Source organism: Coloeus monedula (assembly GCF_965178545.1).
Source record: "Coloeus monedula genome assembly, chromosome: 10".
Lineage (NCBI taxonomy): Eukaryota > Metazoa > Chordata > Aves > Passeriformes > Corvidae > Coloeus > Coloeus monedula.
The window spans coordinates 17,234,458-17,252,897 of NC_138790.1; the positions used below are offsets into that span (position 1 = coordinate 17,234,458).

General features: G+C 56.1%; 1 protein-coding gene across 1 annotated transcript; it reads right to left on the minus strand.

The window, feature by feature from the left end:
* Window positions 1-5,840: 5,840 nt before the first annotated feature.
* On the minus strand, window positions 5,841-7,668 carry NPPC (natriuretic peptide C; the record flags this gene model as incomplete). Its single annotated transcript, XM_082288217.1, has 2 exons — window positions 5,841-6,161; window positions 7,576-7,668. 2 exons carry the CDS (start codon window positions 7,666-7,668, stop codon window positions 5,841-5,843), a joined length of 414 nt encoding a protein of 137 aa, XP_082144343.1.
* Between the last annotated feature and the right edge of the window lie 10,772 nt (window positions 7,669-18,440).

An 18,440-nucleotide genomic window follows, 5' to 3' on the forward strand; every position in this document is an offset into this window, starting at 1 on the left:
GTTTGGTCTCCTGGCTGGGCAGAGGTTGGTTGCTGATGGAGTTGAAGAAGATGCGTGTGTGCAGTAGGGGGAAAATCTTAAACCTTTTAAGCTTTTTCAGAAGTCATCTTCCTTTTAAATAGCATACCCTTCTTTTTCCCTGGTGCAGATAAGGTGGTCCATTGTGGGAATATCAGCCTGGAGTATTATGGGTAATATACCAGGTTAATTATGGAGGGGGCAGGAAAAATAGCCTGTGCAGTTTTCAACAATATCAAAGGGATGCTACCTAATGATTTTCCTATTAGCTCTTTTCCCAGCCTGCCAGAGCCACTGCAGAAGTGTCATTTACAAAGGCAGTTTGCAACTCATTACCCTGGATTTTCACTATAGTTCTGCTCCAGAGAGTGTGGGCTTTTGCTGTGTGCCCCAGCCTAATGAATTGCCTGATTCGGTTAGTGCTGCCATCCCTCCTGACAAGGTTAGTTGCTGACTGACAGGAAGGGGCATGAATTCAATTCCCTTCTTGTTTTCAATTCACGCTTGTATCAAGTGCAGGCTCCCTCTGGAAGTTGCCCGGTGATCCCTTCCCTTTGTTTTTCTGCATTCTGAGGGAAACAGCCCATGCTTGGAGAAGTCCTGGAGCAAGTGGCAGGGGCATGTGTGCTGCTGCTCCTGGCAGTCCCTGCTCCATGCCTCAAGTCCCTTTCCAGATGGAAAATTCCTTTGCTCTCCTGCTCTGGGACTCTGGGCTTCTCTTTTTCTTCATTGCTTTGGGATTTGCTGTCACCTTGAGCTGGGCTTTGTAACCCTTCAGCAATAAGTACCTGAGAAAAGCTGCATGAATGGTATCAGGGAAAAACATGCAATATGGGCTGCGGGAACAGAACTGATTTCCCACACATTAGAAGGCAACTGTATCCCTGTTGTGAGAGCTCCAAGGTCTGTTCCAGCTTGTTTGGGCTTTTCCCAGGCACTTGTACTACAGCACTGGAGGAAGCTCTTTGTCCTTTTTCACTAGAGAGCTGTGTGCTTTTTCAGGCTGGGGGCCTATAGTTCAACTCCTGCTAGGAATTGCTCCTGGAGAGGAGAAATCAAGGCTGTTCCTGTGTTGTCACAAGTATTCCCATTAGGAAGCTGAATTAGCTACTGCTCGTTCAGCTGGTGGTGCAGGAAACATGTAGGTCCCATGAGTGCTGGTTTGATCTGAATATGGACAGAGGACCCTGGGACTCCTTCTCTTACTTCCAGGTGTATGTACACACCTCTGCTAAAGGCCATTGTCTGAGACTGTGGTTGAGATATCAGATGCCACCTCCTGAGGCTGCACCTTGCATCCAGAACAACTGTTGTCCAGTTACACTGTCTGGGCTAGGATGTGGCAGGGGAGTTTTCCAGGGCTGCCCATGAATCTTTTAATGGGATGTTGTGAGGATCTGACCTAGCTGGCCCACAGGGGAGGCAGTGATGCAAGATGAATTTGGTTTTGCTGCACAAGATGCCTCCCTGCCTCTTAATTAGATTTCTGTGGCCCCTCTTTCTTGCTGCCCTTGTTTTCTACTGAGCCCCTGTCAGGGAGACCCAGTTGTGACCTTTTTGGGGGATTAGTATGCTCTAATGAGCCACTTCTGATTCCCATTCTGGCTTGTCCAGCGAACCAGGAAAGTGCTCATCAGTGCTCTGGGAACTGACCTCTGCTGGCAGTGCCACTCTCTGCCTGTCAGACCCACTGGTCTGGCTGTGCCACAGAGGGGCTGAGGTTGAGTGGATCTGAGCTTTCCCAAGTGTTCTTTCACCCCCGAGTGCTGCCTTCTCTCTTCACATCAGCTCACACCCCCACATGGGCACAATATTCCCGTCCTGTTGGTGGAAATCCACATCCTGAGGGACAGGGTGGCTTATCCTTGGCCAGACCAGAAGCAGCAAAGCAAGGAACCAAGCTGTTATCCTCTCCCTCTGCACCAGGAGCTCTAGCTCTGATTGCTTTTCTTCTGCCAAGCTCATGTCCTTTTGCCATACAGCTTTGTCCTTTTCCTTGGGCTTGCTTTCCCAGAAAGCTCAGTGGATGGAAGGGACCCATGCTGTGAGCTGTGCTTTTTCCCTTGGACAATGCTGCTGAGGAGAAACGGGAATCCAGATTGTACATGAGCCCAGGCTGTGATCTCTGATCTCACAACCTTATTTCAAGTTCTGCCTCACTCACTGCCACCACTCAGGTGGTCAAATTGTGTGGATTGAATTCCTGAGACTGAGTCCCTGCTGCTGTGTTGAGGACAACCCATCTGTCATGAAGGAGGTGGTTTTATTTCGCCTCTGGCTTGCAGCAAAAAGCCAAAACTGAAAGGGGAATTGTCCTCACCTTGGTTATTCAGTCATGGTCACTACTCTGGCTTCATGCTCAAGAACCAAGACCCTGAACAGGACCTGCAGCACCACCTTCTTACACCTCTGTTCAGACCTGTCTGTGCAAGGTCTGCACAGTAAGCGATTCCTTATTGTCCCTTAGGTTTGCTGGGTGACAGTGGAAAATCCCCTCTAATGGGCATCTCTTGAGGAGCCTGTCCTTCCCTCTAAAGATGTGTGGAGCTGGTAGCGTGACCTTCACAGGTGTATTTGACTTACAGAGCCCTTACAGTGGGTTGTCATTCCCTATGGAAGCTGCCACTTGCCCATCCTGCCTCCCTCCCTGCCAGGAGGAGGGATGCCCATAGGCAACATCTTACGTGGTCCATCAGCTGCTGCTCCCCATCCAGCTGGACTCTGTGGGTGCTGTGAGGTGGGTACCTGTCTCTGACGGAGCCCATGCGCATGAGAGGTCAGAAATGTCCCCTGCATGCTCCAAACCTGATGATTGAGCTGTCAGGTGTCAGGATGAATCCTCTTGTTCTGTGCACCCAGTGTTCTGTCAGAGCTGGGGTGAGTCTGGCTGGAGTTTTCCATGGTTTTCCTGGTGGTTGCTAAGGAAAAAGATCGCTTTGCCTCTGGGTCTTGGTGACTTTCTTTTTGCCCTGTCCTAGGCACCGGAGCCCAGCAGAGCATAATGCTTGTCGTTTCCCAGCCCACTACAATGGCAAGGGCGTAATTTGTGACTCCTGTCACGGCTGGGCTGGGCACCTGCCACTCTTTTTTTTCTAAGGCCTCTTTGAAGAATGAGACCAAAGAGCCTTCAAGCAGGAGTTTGCGTGTTTACTGCTCTCCCCGCCCCCTCACTTGCTGTTTCCTTTAGAGCTCCGAGCCATTTTAACGATTTATTTCATGCACTTTACATAGCAAGAAGCTGTAGCAACAGCTGTGTCCATGAATCCTTACCAGGCAGCTCTCAGTATATTTTGGTCTGTCTACGTATTGTCCCTGGCTCAGTTAAATAAATCTCTGTTGGAGGAAGGGACTTTACAGCTTAGTGGCAAAGGGCTGGAGAATGGGAATATCAACAAGATACTAAATGGGCCACCGGATCCTGGAATAGCAGTGCCTCAGGCACAAAGCTCTGCCCCACCAGCACAGCCAGGGGCCAGATCCAGCACGGGCTCTTTGTTGCTGTGAGCAGGGATGGCGTCTCCATCCAGCACCAGTGACAGAACTGTAGTTATGGGCTGCAACTTGCACTGGAAGTGGTTAAAGCCCATCTAGGCCAGGTGCTGCCCTTGTCACACTGCTGTCGATCCAGGACTCGGCTGTTAACCATGGTGGGCTCATTTCCACGGGTGCCATTTGGGACCTGGGCATGGATGTGCTGCCCAAGGCCGTGTGCTCTTGCAGGGAGCTCAGCTGGGGTCTGCAGAGCCTTGCAGCACCGAGCAGGATTCAGTCCATCAGAGCATCACAGGATTGGGCATAAATTTACTTTTGCATATGGGACCAAAGCTTAAAATATCAGCTGGCCTTTCTCTCACTCCTGACTTTTCTAAAACATTTGAACAATTTCTTCTTTAGCTCTGTGGAAATCAATCAATCTGACATTTAAAGTGTATGTGAATTTTTAAATAAAGACAGGTTACAAAATGCCACATGGAATGATTTTTTTTTAAAGTTTTTCAACTACTTAGGACAAAAAATGTTACAATGCTTGACTTTTCATTTAGTTACATAAATAATTTTTTTATAAATATCTCTTTATAAACAATATATAAATAGCTTTACAACATAAATACATTTATGCATGACATGAATTTACAAACAGCAACGTTATACAGCTGGCTTCATCAGTCTCTTGGAAAAGCACTGTCCCTTGTCTCGGTGAGTGTTTGTATATATAATATATATAAGATAGAGAGCACTTGTTAAAAAAATAACAAAATCAAAACAGCTGGTGCCATGACTCCTCGTACCAAAAAGAAAAACACAGCCACATCTTTTGTCCATTCCAAGAGGGTCCCTGCTCTTCTAGGTGTTGCTTGGGGGATGGCCATGCCTGGCCGCACATGGTAGGATAAAGTGGACTACAGATTCAAAGCCCTGGGAGGAACAAGAACAAAGTGCCTGTTAGTACTTGCCATACAGCACCCCTTACCCATACCCAGCCAAAACCCCTGCCAAAGTAACCTGGGCCTGGGGGATGCTGAACTCAGCAGAAGCCATCCCTGAGCTTTTTTGCTTGTGCTAAAGCAAGGAAGAAGTGCACCCTTTGCTTTCTGGCTGGTGTTCAGCGGAGAGGCTGACGGAAGCTGCTGCTCCTCCTGCCCCTGTGTCTATTGGAGCTTTTTTCTTGTCCTGATGAGTTTAGTGAGAGGGAATGGCTGTAAGCTGCCTGCATGGGGTATGTGTGTTCTTGGAGCCCTGAGCTGGCACTACTTGGCAATATTGAGGAGCCTCTACATAAGGGAGGAGAGAAAGAGCACCCATCCCTTCAGGAGAGGCCATAGACCAGCAATGGCATCCTGTGGGCACCTTGGGGCTGTGCTATTGCCATCACTCTGCAGAGCAGCTGGATCCAGTCCCCTCTGTGCCCAGTTATGTTACTGCAGGGCCGGGCATGTCCCTGTGAGTGGGGCAGTGCTGTGCCACGGGAAGAAGAGTGAATGGCCTGGGCTGCAGCATGAGTTCATCTGTGTGTGTCCTGCTGGCAGGGCTAGGCCAGAACAGTGCCTTACTGCCCCCAGAACCCTCAGGGAGACCTGGCAGGGGAGGCACTGCCATGTTTTTCCCAAACCCATCACTTTGGGAAAGTGACACTACTTTGCCCATTGGTTGCTAAGCAGTGACTGAAGAAGCACTGTGGGAAGAACTTCTCCCAGCTTCCCATAACTTGCTTGGATGCAAAGCTGTAGTTAGGAAAGTGCTACTCTTGGCTGTCACCACACCTAGAAGGCACCTGGGGAACTTGTGTATTGTTTTTCCTTAAATTAAAAGCACTGGAGCATGGCTGACAGGAGCTTCACTAACCCTCCCACTGCAGGCACACAAGGAGGGACCCTGCCCTCCTAACACCTATCCATAGTCACCTATGTGTGTCAAGCACAGGGGGAAACTGGGAACATGTGGCTGCACAGGAGCTCCTCCTGCATCCTCCCCGGAGCCTACGGGTCTAGCTCAAATTAGGGGGGATCCAGTCTGAGCTGCTGCGGGAGCAGCTGGGGTCTCTGATCCTTCTACAGGGCAAGGCAGCAGGAGGGCCGGTGGATTCCGGACGGGAATGCAATTCAGGCCGACTTTGGGGTTCTCCTCTTTTGCCCGCCTGCAATGCCAGGGGTTGCGAGGCTCAGCGGGATGAACACCTGCAGTCCCGCCCGCTGGCATCTCGCGTTCACAGGGCAGCGCATCCTCCGCATCCCTCGCAGTACCGGAGCGCTGCCGCCCGGCCCCATCCCGGCCCCATCCCGGCCCCATCCCGGCCTGGCTGCGCACTCACCGCCAGGGGTCCCTCAGCATCCGAGGCCGCTCATGGTGCCGATGCGATCCAGCTTGAGCCCGAAGCAGCCCTTGCCCAGGCCCTTCTTGTGGAGGCCCTTGTGGCGGCGGCCCGGCGGGTCCTGCAGCAGGCGCGCCCAGCCCGCCCGCGCCCGCGCCTCGGCCCGCGCCTCCCGCGCCTCCCGCGGGCCCGAGCCGCCGCCGCCGCCGGTCCGCTCCTTCTCCCGCTCCTTCTCCCGCTCCTTTTCCCGCTCCGCCGACTCGGGCGGACCCGCTGCCGCCGCCGCCGCCGCCGCCGCCGCCGCCGCCGCCGCCGCTGCCGACCCGCGGGAGGCCTGTGGGGAGGAGAGGGTCAGAGCGCCGCCGTCCCCAGCGATCCCCATCAGCGCTGGGGACCCCCGCAAGGGACGCGCACGGGGGTCGGTGTATCCCCTCTGCGATGCAAACTCGCGATTGGGTCTGTGCCCGGCAGTGGAGTCCATCACCCCGCGTCTGTGCCCAGAGTATCTTCTCCCTTCTCTAAATGTGTGCTCCCTTCCCTGGGGTCAGAGCATTCCCCTGACCCACACCATAGCGGTGTCTTCCTGTCCCGGTCACTGCATATCCCACACCTCCCCTCCATCCCACAGCTGCACCCCCCAGCTGTGCTGCTGTCACTATCCCGTCGTCCCATCTCGTCCCGTCCTCGCCCCCACCCATAACCTGAAGGGGCGTGAAAGCTGGGAGGTCCTTTTCTTTCAGACCCCTTCGGTCACTGCATCCCTCACCAGTTTACAAACCTCTTCAGATTATGGGGAGGGGTCCTGCCCCACAGCTCCCCCGGCACCCCTGCCTTGTAGAGTGTCCCCAGCAGTGGTGGGGAGATCAGGGTTCCCCCTCCTTGCTGCTCCCTCCCCTAGTAAATACTCTTTGTGTCCTCCCAATCCTCCCTGACCCACAATTAGGGGGACACACCTCCTTCCTTACTGTCCCCCCATCTCCCAGGCCTCCCATCTCTCTCCCTGCTTAGAGCTGCTGCCCACCAAGCCCTGTAAATGTTCATCCTCATTCATCTTCCCAACACCCCCCTGTATCAACTCTTTTTCTGCAGGCTGCACCCCAGTTCCATACAGGAACACCACCACTCCTATCCCACTGCTGTCCTGGGGCACTCGTCAGACCATGTCCCCATCTCTGTGCCCAGACCTTGGGGCAGTGCCACCCAGTGTCGGTGGCCTCGGACACATCCCTCCTCCTCAGCATCTCGGGACAGCCAGGTCCCTGGGACACTCTCATCTGGAGCACCCCTTCCCCGCGGGACACCGGGAGAAGGGGCACACACCTCTGTGCCCTTGCCTGGCCAGTTTGGTCAGGACTGCCCGGAGGGCTCCGGTCTCGCATCCTGTCCCACCGTGCACCTGCTGCCCGCCCCGCTCCGGCTCTGCCCCCCCTTCCCCGTGCCCGGCACAGAGGGGTCCCCAGGGTGACTCCGGGGAGCAGACTGCCACCCTCCCCTGCCCCGATCCCGCGGGGTACGGGGCACACCGCATCCCACTCCAGCCTCTGGTTTGGGGCTGACGTCCCCGGACGTTCGGGACAGCCTGGAGAAGCAGGGAGTCCCTCTTGCAGTCAAACAGCACATGAGGAGAGAAGAACCCCTCTCTGCACTGAATCTGGCACCCCACAGTCACCCCACGTCTCCCCCTGTGCCGTTAGGACTCTGAGCGGGACCGGGAAAGGAGGAAGAGCCGGAGAAAGCTCCAGCCGTACCTTCTGTGGGAGCTGAGACGCCGGCTTCGCCTCCAGCCTGACGGAGAGCAGCGCGAGTAAAAGTCCACCAGCCAGCAAGGGTGAGATCTGCATCCTGCGGGGCCGAGCGGGAGGGGGGCCGGGGGGGCAGCGGGGAGCCGAGGGCAGCCCCGGGGAGAGGACGGGACGGGACGGGAGTCAAAGTTCAGAGCGGAGCCCCGAGGTCCCTCCTGCCGCCTGCGAAGTGCCGAGCTAGTGAACTTGGGCTGCTTTCTGCTTCATTCATTTTATAACCCAACCTGCTCGGTGATGTCATCTAAACACCCAGGTCCAACCCGGTCTGCACTCCACAATAGCAGGAATTTAAAGGGGGGGTGGTGGTGTCCCATCTCCCCCGGCAGTAACAAATGACACAAGACAACCAGCTCCGGGAGCTGGAGAGCCGAAAGGGAAAGCGGGGGGCATTTGGCCGGATGCCCCCGCCCTCCCCCAAACGCCCCCGGACCCCCTGCAAGCTGCCTGCCCTCCCATGCCGGCTGCCCCACGGCCCCTCCGCTCCCCGCACTGCCCTGCTGACCTCCCGCGGAGAACACGGGCCAGGCAGGGGGGTGGTCCCGGTGCGGGGTTAATCCCAAAAGACAGGAATGAGAGCAAAAAGCACTTTTTTTTTTTTTTTTTTTCCCCACATCCAAAATTAAATCAGAAACTGTGCCTCCCAGGTCCCTGCGTGGCAGGAGCAGGGCCACTGCTCTCCGTGACAGGGATGCTCGGGACACGAAGGGATGGAGGGGGCAGTAGTGCTTCTTGAGGGCACCTAAGTGGGTCTCTCGGCTTGGGGGGGGTGACGTGTTCTCTTTGCTTTTGGGAGGATCTGAATGGTGTCCCTGGCCCTGGAGATGGGGCTTTTCGAGCACCCTGGGGATGTCCTCTTCAGGGCACAGTCAGTGTCACAGGGTCCCTTCTGGGGACTGGACCTCACTGGCTGACCCACCACAGGGCTATGCAGCCTGGCCTCCTCTGACCTGCTCCTGGAGTTAGAGGGGACGGAGAAAGATGTGATCCCGGGATTAACCCCAGTGGATCGCAGAGCCTCTGAGGAAGCCCCTTGCCCTCAGCCTTCCCCTTCACTGGCTGGCAGGGCAGGATTTGTGCCTCTGCTGCTGCTGGGGCTGGCACTGGGCAGCTCTGGTGCTCTGCTGGCTTTTTACTGATGGAGCTGAGAACTGTCCCTGGCCCTCTGTGCAGGGGGAATGCTCTTATTGGCATGAGGCCAGAGGAAAGACACCCCTCTCTTTGCAGAAGCATGCAGGGATGGATTGCATTAAGTCAGATTTGCACCCCAAATCCTTTCCCTGAGACCAGGGAAACATTCTCTGCTCTTCCCCCTGTCCCTGGAGTCCGTTCTCGTCTGGTCCTTTCCTCCTGCTCTGTATCCTGGTCTTTCTGGGCTCTGCTGCTCCACAGATCTCTGGGGAGCTGCCCCTGCTGGGGGACCATGGCTCTTTGGGGGTCCGTAGTATCACCACTCAGGAGCAGGGAGATGTTTCCTCCTCCACAGCCCAGGCTACTGGGCACGGGACACTTCAAAGGAGATTGGCTTTTCAGCTCCATGTGAACGGGAGCTGGAAGGAGAAGGTCTCGGCGTTTTTTCCATTGTGCCTGCCAGGTGGAGACAACTTGGACCTTTTTGAGTGTGAAGCTGTGCTTGGGCATTTGTCTGCGTGCAGGCAGAGTGAAGTGATGGAGCCGGGATTAGAGCCGACCCCGGGTGCCAGAGAGCCGTGGGTGCAGGCAAGAAGCACAGAGAGGCCCCTTCTCTTGGGGTTCGGTCCTTGTCCCACACGAAGTGTAGCTGAAATGTGACATCCAGCCTCTCTAGGGTGCAAGGAATGGGGGGCTCTGCACCACTACCCCCATCAGCAAGGCTTCTGCAGGGGAAAGGGGAGCAGCAGGCAGCTGAGCCCTGGGTCTCCACAGCCTGGGGATGTCGGGGTTCCCGAGGCCACCAGCAGTTCAGCAGCCCCCACAGAATCCTGCCATCACCGTCCTGGCTGTGCTGGCTCCTGCCCCGATGCTGTGGGCAGCCTGCCCCGTGGCTTTTCCCGGGGGACCCGGGATGGGGAAGGAGACAGACGGCCGCGGAGAAATGTCACGATGCAGGCAGGAAGGGCCGCCTCGCTTGCCACCAGCCCCCCTCGCACGCTGCAGTTGGTGGGGTCGGTACCGGAGCTGCTCCAGCAGCCCCTCGCCCCGGCGGATTAGAGCATCGCCACAAATGCCACAACGCGGTCAGGTCTCAGCCAGTGCCTGCCCGCAGGAGGCTCGTCCCTGCCCTCGGCTCTCGCTAGCGTGGTTTTCATTAGTGTGTTTTCTTTGTCACACTGTGCAGAGCCTCGGGTTTGAGGGGGGGAAAGGGGGGGCTGTGCTTTATAAATCCAATTAGCCTTGTTATTCAAATTACTCTGCCGAAGTCAGAGCCGGGCGCACACAAAGCCTTAACTCAAACCAGATCGGATCCGTTGGCGTGGCAAAAGCTATGAGCGGGGAGCAGAGGTGTGCAGGAAGGGGTTAAGAGTGTGAAACTCTTTTGCTTGGTGGGGTGGGGGCCTGAAAATTTTTAACCCTTAAAGGGATGGACCTTCATTAGTCCACAGCCCTGTGGGATGATCAGCCAGGATGAGAACTGGCAGACCTGGGGCATGTGTGGAAAATGAGAAGTGGAGAGAGAGGGCTGGGCTCACAGGGGTCTTCCCCAGGCACTGGAGAGCAAAGAGGATCCTGCACAGCTGCACAAGGAGGGATGGAGACCTGTGGGGTGAGCTGGAGGGGCTGACACCCCTCCCCATTGTGCCCAGGGGCCCAAAGAAAGCCAGGAGGAGAGAGGGACTCCAGGCCTGGCCTGCTTCTGAGGAATACCAGTGTCGAACCTGGATTATGGGGAATGGGCTGCTGTGGGGATAAAAATGGGGAGAAGCTGCTGAATATTTGTGAAGTGGGGTGAGCCCTGAGTAAGGGAACTTTCGATGTGTAGGGAGTGGGAAAGGGAGCAGAGACTGTGTGTGTGAGAGAGGGCACATATGTCCCCTGCCTGAGGATGGAGAGGGTTCCATCAAAGTGTGACCAGTGCCAGCATGATTTGGAGAGTGGGAGGAGATGGGTCATGGGGATATGTGTGACAGCAGCAAGAGGTGTTCTGGCCCCGTCACAAGGAATGGGTGAGCGATGCCTGTGGGTGAGGCTGCATCCTGCCAGGCAGCACTGGGGCCCTGGCTCTCCTGGCTGAAATTAGGAGCCAGGTTCCAGGCATCTTGCAGAGGAGGATGTCGAGAAGGTTCACAGGATAGAAGTATGGACTCGAGTCTGAAGTAAGCTGCTACTGTAGCAGTGAACAGCCAGTGATCTATCCCCTTTCTCTCCAACTCATTTATCCTTAGGGAGCATGTTTCTTATTGATCTGGGAAATCACTGGCCAGATTTATGTCTCTTCTGCTGCCTTGGGCCAGGAGAGCATTTCCTGACCAAGAGACGGATAACCCTAGCATGAGGATTTTCAGCTGATGCCATGTGAAAGCCAATCATCCCCTTGCAAAAAAGAGACATCAGAAGGCTGAGAGCATGTGATGGTTATGCCAGAGGGGCTGGTGTTCTCCCATAACCAATGGCCAACCGAAGGAGCTGTTGGTTAAGAACCATCCCAGGTGGTGGGATGGAGGAGCTACAAGGATGGAGCAGCTACAAGGATAAGGGAGCTACTTGCCCTCCAGCATAGCCACCAACTACCAGTCCCCAGGAACATGAGGTGTGCTGTGTTCACCAAGAGAATGTCACCAAGGGTTTGATGTGCCACAACAGGAATTTCTTACAGTTGGTTTTCTTTTTTTACAGGTTTTAGAGTACCTCTCTAGGGGTCTGATGATAGCCAGCTCAGGGAGAAGCAATTTGGAGAGAGATTTCAATTTTGGTTATTGGGATGGATGAGCAGCCTCTGGTACATGCAGTAGCAGGGGACCATCTGGTCCCACCTCTGTGGCAGGATGCAGCAAGTGGTGTGCCTCCTGAGGATGCTTTGAAGAAAGCTTTCCTGGGGAATAACTCTGTAGCCCCTGAGGCAGGAGCACTTTCTGGCAGCTCAGACTGGCTGCTACTAGCCCCTGGCCCCAACCAGATTGTCATGGAGATGGGGTGGCTCCACACACTGGGGTGTGATGCTCCTGGGGTGCTGTCTGAAATACTGATGGAGATTTTGGCCTGTTTGAACATCCCTGGTGTTTATTTTGGATGCTGCTGCTGAATGAGGCATTACAGGAAACACTACGTGATTCTGCACTTTCCCCTATCTCCTTTGGGTCTGGAAGAAGGCTCTGGCTCAGGATACAGGCATGGCCAATATCCCCTCTTCCCAAACTGGGATTGTGATGGGGAGACACCCCACAGAGCTGCCCTGATGGGGCAGGCAAGGATGGGGCTGCATGTGCTGCAAGGGCACGGAGCCCAAGAGGGCCTCTCTGTCCCCTCCCAAAACCTCTCAGAGTGGCAAAGCTGAGAAGAGGAAATGCCCTGGGCAGAGACTCACAGGTCTTTGCTAGTGAAGTGCTGATATCCTGACAGGCACAGTGTGTTTTTCTCCCAGGGCTTTGCCTTTTGGGATTTGCCATTTCCCCTGGGTTTCCTAGGATGCTCCAGCCTCCTCCTGACATTCTGGGTGTTTTTCCCAGGGCTACAATGGGATATCTGTGCTCCGGAGCTGGGATGCCTCACTGCTCTGGTGGGAGCAGGAACACAGTGTCTCAGGGTTTTGTTGAATGTCAGTAAAATGAAGCAATTCTAACACACGGGTGAGTCCACACCATGAGCCTCCCTCTGCATCAGTCCTTGGAGGATATGAATTGCATTGCCTCCAGCTCCCGGCAGCCTCAGCTCTGCAGCTGATGTAGGGGCAGCTTGTTGGGATTTTCCAAGCTAAATGCCACAGCTGTCTTTGTTCTCCTTTCTTCAGATACCTTCCCACCAGAAATGGGGGCCTGGCAGTGTTTCACCTACAGCTCGGGGGTCCCCACATCATCCCAGTCTTGTTAGTTTTGGTGCTGAGCATCCCTTTGGGAACAGGAACTGCCCAAAGGGGTAATGGCCCAGAAAGGCCAAAGGATGAGTTATTGACACCACATTTGTCCCTGCAGGGAGCCATGCCTTGTGCAGAGCCTGAGAAGGGATCCCACAGGCCTGTGGGGACGGACCCCCAGCCTGTATCCAGGAAATCTCCATCACAGTGGTGGAGCTGGATAGCACCACTGCCTCGAGGGGATGGATGTCTGTGCCCTCCTGTGCTACGTGCACACCCAGGCCGGGCGAGCAGGTCCTCACTAGCCCACGGCTCTGGCAGCAGCATGTCCTGGCTTGGCAGGAGCCTCCTCCACCTGGTTTGGCTGTGCAAACCCCTGTCATCCTCGAAAAAGCCGTCAGCAGCAGCTCCCCTGTGGCCCCCCTGCCAGACACAAACACCCTCCAGCTCCTCTGAACTGGCTTCTTGGGAACCCACTCCAGGTGGTAGGAAGTCCCTTTTGGCATTCGTCCTTCAGGGCAAAACTTTGGGACTTTCAGAGTGTCTCCCTGGAGCATCCTGGTTGCAGGAAACCCCAGGGAAGTGCTGGGATGCAGAGAGCCAAGTATATGCTGGTCTTGGCAATGCTGGTGGTCAAGCCTTTGACTTCCTAACAGGAAGTGATCCCACTGTGATCCCACTGAAGCCAAATTTGGGCTTTTTGTCCCTTTTTATTCTTTTTGGGAGGGAGTCTGGCTATCTCCCACAAGAGAGTTTGTGCAGGTGCCAGGCTGAGGAGCACTGAATGACCCTGGCTGGGCCACAGGAGCTGGCATGGGAAGAGGAAGATTGCAGCGCCACAAATGGTGGGGCAGCCTTGTGGAGCAGATAAGGGTCCTGCTGGGTTTTGGCCGTGCCTGGGAACAGCTGAGGTGGCTGTTCCTGTGGCCTGGGAGCGCTGCCGGCTGCAGGGGGTCACGGTGGCCCCGCAGCCACCCCACGGCAGCCGCTGTGGACGTGCAGGGCTCCACAGCCCTAACCTTTAGCAACCAGACAGAATAACAATGCCGGCCTGCTGGGGCATAATGGCCGGTGTTTGCTTGAGATACAAAGGCACCGAGCTTTCACATGAGGTAATACTGATAAGTTACGCTCTCATTCAGTGCCCCGCCTGCCAGACGCAGCGGGGCCGGCAGCAGCCCCTGCCTGCCTTCACTGAGCTGCCGGGACGTGCCCACCGACCCCATGGCCCATGGTCCCCACTGCAGCACTGCCCTCCCTCGGCCTTGGTGTGCTGTCCCCACTCGTCACCCATCTCCAAAGTGGCCCCTATGGGGGCTGTTTCAATCTCATCCTGGTATGTGGAGTGGGAGATGCGGGGGCGGCAATGAGGGCTTGTGGGTGAGTCCCTAACCCTGGGACTGCAGAGCAATGTGGTTCTGTAGTTCCTGCCTTTCTGGAAAGTACCTTTTCCACCTCCCTGGGAGCATCAGAAGGGGTTTGAACTCACTGCACATCTCTTGCCCCATGTGCCCTGACCCCCTCTGTCCCTCAGCCCTGCTGCCCCCAAGCTCAGTAAGTGCAGGGCAGCTCCTTTCCCAAGTTTCCTGATGTGACCTGTGGAGCTTTGGTGTCATCCACAGCCAGTTTGAGCACCTTTGGGAGGCTCAGTCCTGCCACTGGCAGGGCCAGAGGGTGCACGAAAACTGAGGGATATGTTATAGAGGAGATTTGGCCATTACAGCAGGCAGAACTACTGAAGAAGAGACTTAAAGGTATCCAAAAGACAAATCCAGGTGACCCCAATTAAATCAGCAGTTGCAATGCACTAACCCTGCTCCTACTCTGCCTTCCCACCTCCTTCCTCCACTGCTTCCTTCACCTGCTTCTTGTCTGCCTGATGGGGTCTAGTTCTCTCTTCCTTTAATAGACAAACAAAGCCAAGCCAGACCTTGCCTCCTGCCTGGGGTGAGTTGCAGACATTCCTCCAGGCAATGAAGGAGATGGGAACCCATCAGTCCTGATCTTGGGTGGCATGTTTCCCAACCAGAGGTATGGAGGGCTCAGGAGAAGACTGGAGAAATTGAAGGACGGATGGGGCAAGACCACATGTGTTGTGACACAGCAGATGGTATCTGCTGTGGAGAGAGATTGATTTTTAGCTCATTTATGGTAATAAATCTGTCACACTCCCCTTTATCCCCCCTGAGCGTGGCTTGTGTCCTCTGGTCAAGTGCCCAGATGACTTCCAGTACCTGAGAGATGTCAAAAGGAGACAGACTCTGGCTTAATGTTGGGTGCTGCTGCTGCAATCGAGATATTTCCTAGGGTGCTCAGAGGCTCCAGAGAAAACTCGCAGACCCGCTTTGCCTTTGAGCACATCCTTGTGCCATGTGAGTCTCTCCTGAAGACAGCAGTAGGGAGGCAGAAGCAGAGCACCCCGCTGCCCTCCTCCCCCCTGCCATGGCCTGCAACCTGAAATATTGTGAGAGGTGACGTTTGGGTTTGCAGGGGTGGCATTTCCATATGCAGGTCAGTTCACGCTGGGTGGGCTGCAGGAAGCGGATAGTGGAGGTGTCAGAGGAACTGTTCTGCTCCCATCCAGGGTTCCCCTTGTTGAGTCATCTCAGGGCGGCTCCAGCCCCTTGGCCAGTCACTCCTGATTAATACTGATGTAAACGAGCGCCGGGCGGGCCCTCAGTGCTCACTGAAACCACAGGCAGAGGAGCCAAAGCCTTCGTAAGCAGGGAGCTCCCGGCCAAGGAGCCATGTGGTGCTCTCACCTCGGCCGAGGTGCCGCAACACGTTCCAGCTTCCAAGTCGGGAAGCAGCTACCAGATACTGCCCGGGGGAAGATGGTGAGATAATTCTGTGCTGTGCAAAAGCAAGCCAGGGCACCGGCCTGGGCTTGCTGTTACAGGACCCCAGGAAATGAGAGTGCAGGGGAAAAATCTGCTCAGGGACCTTTCCCTTTTAGAAAGCCCATGAGTTGCCATGGAGGGTCATGGAAGCAGCAGTGACACAATGGCTCCCTTCTGTTCAGCAGCCATGAGGATGGTGTGGATGGAAGATGGAGCCAAAGGTGAGACTGAAGCAGTCCAGCCCTTCCCTGGGAGGGATTGTGTTTGAGATCCTGCATGAGGCACCAGCTCGCTGTGATGTTCGCATGTGACTCTTCCAAAGGGTGTGAAGGATGGGGACGCAGCTGGTCCCAGCCACTTGGGACCTTCTGTGTGCCCACAGGGCACTGGGAGGGAGACACAGATTTGCTGTACCTCTCATTTGTCTGGGCCAGTGATGGGGTAGAGCAAAAGAGGGCACAAACACAGGCCCTGTCTCATGGAGCAGACCAGACTCCCAAATCCCTGGCTGCTACCAGGAGAGCAGGGCTGAGAAATGCTCTGCTGATCTGCTGGGGATCGTGGCCCCTTGTGCAGCAGGGCCCCAGCTGGAGGCAGGAGGTGAGGGTGACAGAGGCATCCAGTCCTGAAGCCGTATCCTTCTTGCCATGCCTGATATCACTGCAAACCACAGGCCCCAGCGCTGGCAGCGGCACTAACAAGCACCAAATCCTCCCCATTTGCTCCCCTGTCTGTGGAAGGACAGGGCACATTGAAGCCACTGCAGCTGGTAGTACCACCAGGTGCAGGGGGCAGGCTGGCCAAGCTCCCAGCTCAGCTTCATCCCCACTGGAGCAAAGAAGAGCAGACACACAGTGTGACTCAGCAACATGGAGAGGAGCTGCTGCTCCCACCTGGCTGGCGCAGGGAGGGGGACAGTGGGGCTGGAAGTCCCCAGGTCCTCCCACCTCATCCCTGCTTTCCACCATGCAGCAAGGGCAGCCTGAACAGATGGCACAGGTTAGCCCTGAACATCTGGGGATGAGCCACCATCCTGCCTTCACAGAGGAGGTGCCAACCACCTTGCTTTATCAGCAGCTGGGAGAGCAGGACGAAGCAGGGGAACACACATCCTCCTTCTGACAGGTTGATCCCATGGGGCCATGCTACCCCTGGGGCCAGCTCCAGCAGAAACGGTGTTCCCCCTCTGTCTTTGGGTCCCGGGGGAGCAGCTGCTGTGTCACTGGTGGCCCTGCTCAGAGGATGGCTGCTTGCTTCCTCTTGGCCAGTGTGGGGCAATTCGCTGCCTCCCAGCCACGCCAGGGCAGAGCCAAGTCCTCGCTCTCCTCCTTGAGGTGGCCAGAGCTGCCAGGGTGGGGCATCAGTGCCAGCAGATCGTGGGCGGAGGCTGCTCGCTCTGCATGGTTCATGCAAACCAGACACTGCTTTTGCTGGTGGCATCCTGGCACTGGGGCAGATGTGACTGTCCTTGTGCAGGCATGTCTTGCTTGCTGTCCTTGCTCCACAGCAAAAGCCCGGTACTTTCTCAGGGGAGCTCCCTCGACCCACCCAGGGGCTGGAGCTGGAATGGTCTGGGCTTGCCACGGCTTCCTGGAAGCTCAGCAGCGCTGGCTGTGGGAATGGCTGAGGGGCCAGGTTGTGTTTAGGAGCCACAGGTGATGCTGTACCCTGGGCAGATGTGGCCTCATGGCCTTTAGAGGTGACTGACACCAGGCAATGTGGACACTGATCTGCAGCATGCAGGATGAAGAAGGACTATGGGGCCGGTGTCTTCCCCATCCTAAGTGAAGGGGCAGCATGGATGGCCTGCTCAGATGTTCCTGCCAAAATGAAGACTGAACAGAGCCTTTCCCCATCAGAGCCCTGCCTGGAGCTCAGGTCCCTTTGGACCCTTCCTCCACCTACCAAGGGGATGCTCCAGGCAGACAGCTCAAATGGGGGTGCCATGAGGCCAGTTCATTGCTTTACAGGTTTTCTTCTGGTTGAAATTCTTCGGCAAATCCAGCCTGAGTTTGCAGGTAACATCAGCGTGACCAAACCACATATTCTCAGTCAGCCAGAGCCTGGGTCTGACTCTGCTATAAAGCCGTGTGAGAGGTCTGTGGTCACAGAAAGAGGGAATATAAGTACCAGCTCTTGACTCTGGTCTCATGCTTTAATGTCACCCTCTGGTCCACATGCTCTGACTTATCCTGGAGGAGGTCAGGCCACTGCTGCTCCGCACCAAGGGTTGGTCACTCCTTGCGTGCTGTCACATGGGTGGGCAGGGGATCAGCAGGTTTGCCTGCTGCCCAACTTCCAGCGCTGGGGTGGGCAGGGCTCAGGGAACAGGATCCCAAGGAGCTCAGGGAACAGGCTCCTGGAGCCTGCTCTTCTCTGCCGTGCAGGTGAGGCCACCTAGGTGTTGAAGGAGGTTTCCCCATGGGGCTTTTCGAGGTACAGGTGCCTGCAAAGCTGTGAGTTTCCTCGAGGACAACACCAGTCTCTGATCTTTACAGTATTAGATCAGCTAATCTGTGCTTTTTTCATCGATCTGGCTACAAACTTTGGCTGAAGCTGGAGCGCTGGCCTTGAGCTGGAGCAATCCATCCCAGGAGGCTCCGCGGGCCCTGGCTGGAAGCGGGTGGCTGCCAGCAAAGCCCGGGGATCACGGTGGCTGCAAAGCTGGCAGGCCGGGGACAGTCCGGGTTGGGTGGCAGTGATGCACCTCCTGCCTCCCACGTCCCCGCGATGCCTCAGCTCAGCCCGCGGTGGGCTCCCACCCTCACACGCTGTGCCTGGCCGAGGGGAGCCCAAGGCTGCCTGGAGGCTCCCCTTCCTCCGGGAGACCCGGGGGACCTCCCTGCAGTGCAGGGAGCGGCGCTGGGACGTCCCAGTCCCCTCCTGGGATCCCTCCGCCCGCCCTGCTGCGGCGGGCGCGGAGTGAGCGCTTCGCGCTTCGCCCTTCTGGGCCCCGCCGCGGCCCGTAGGCGCCGCTGCCCCGGAAG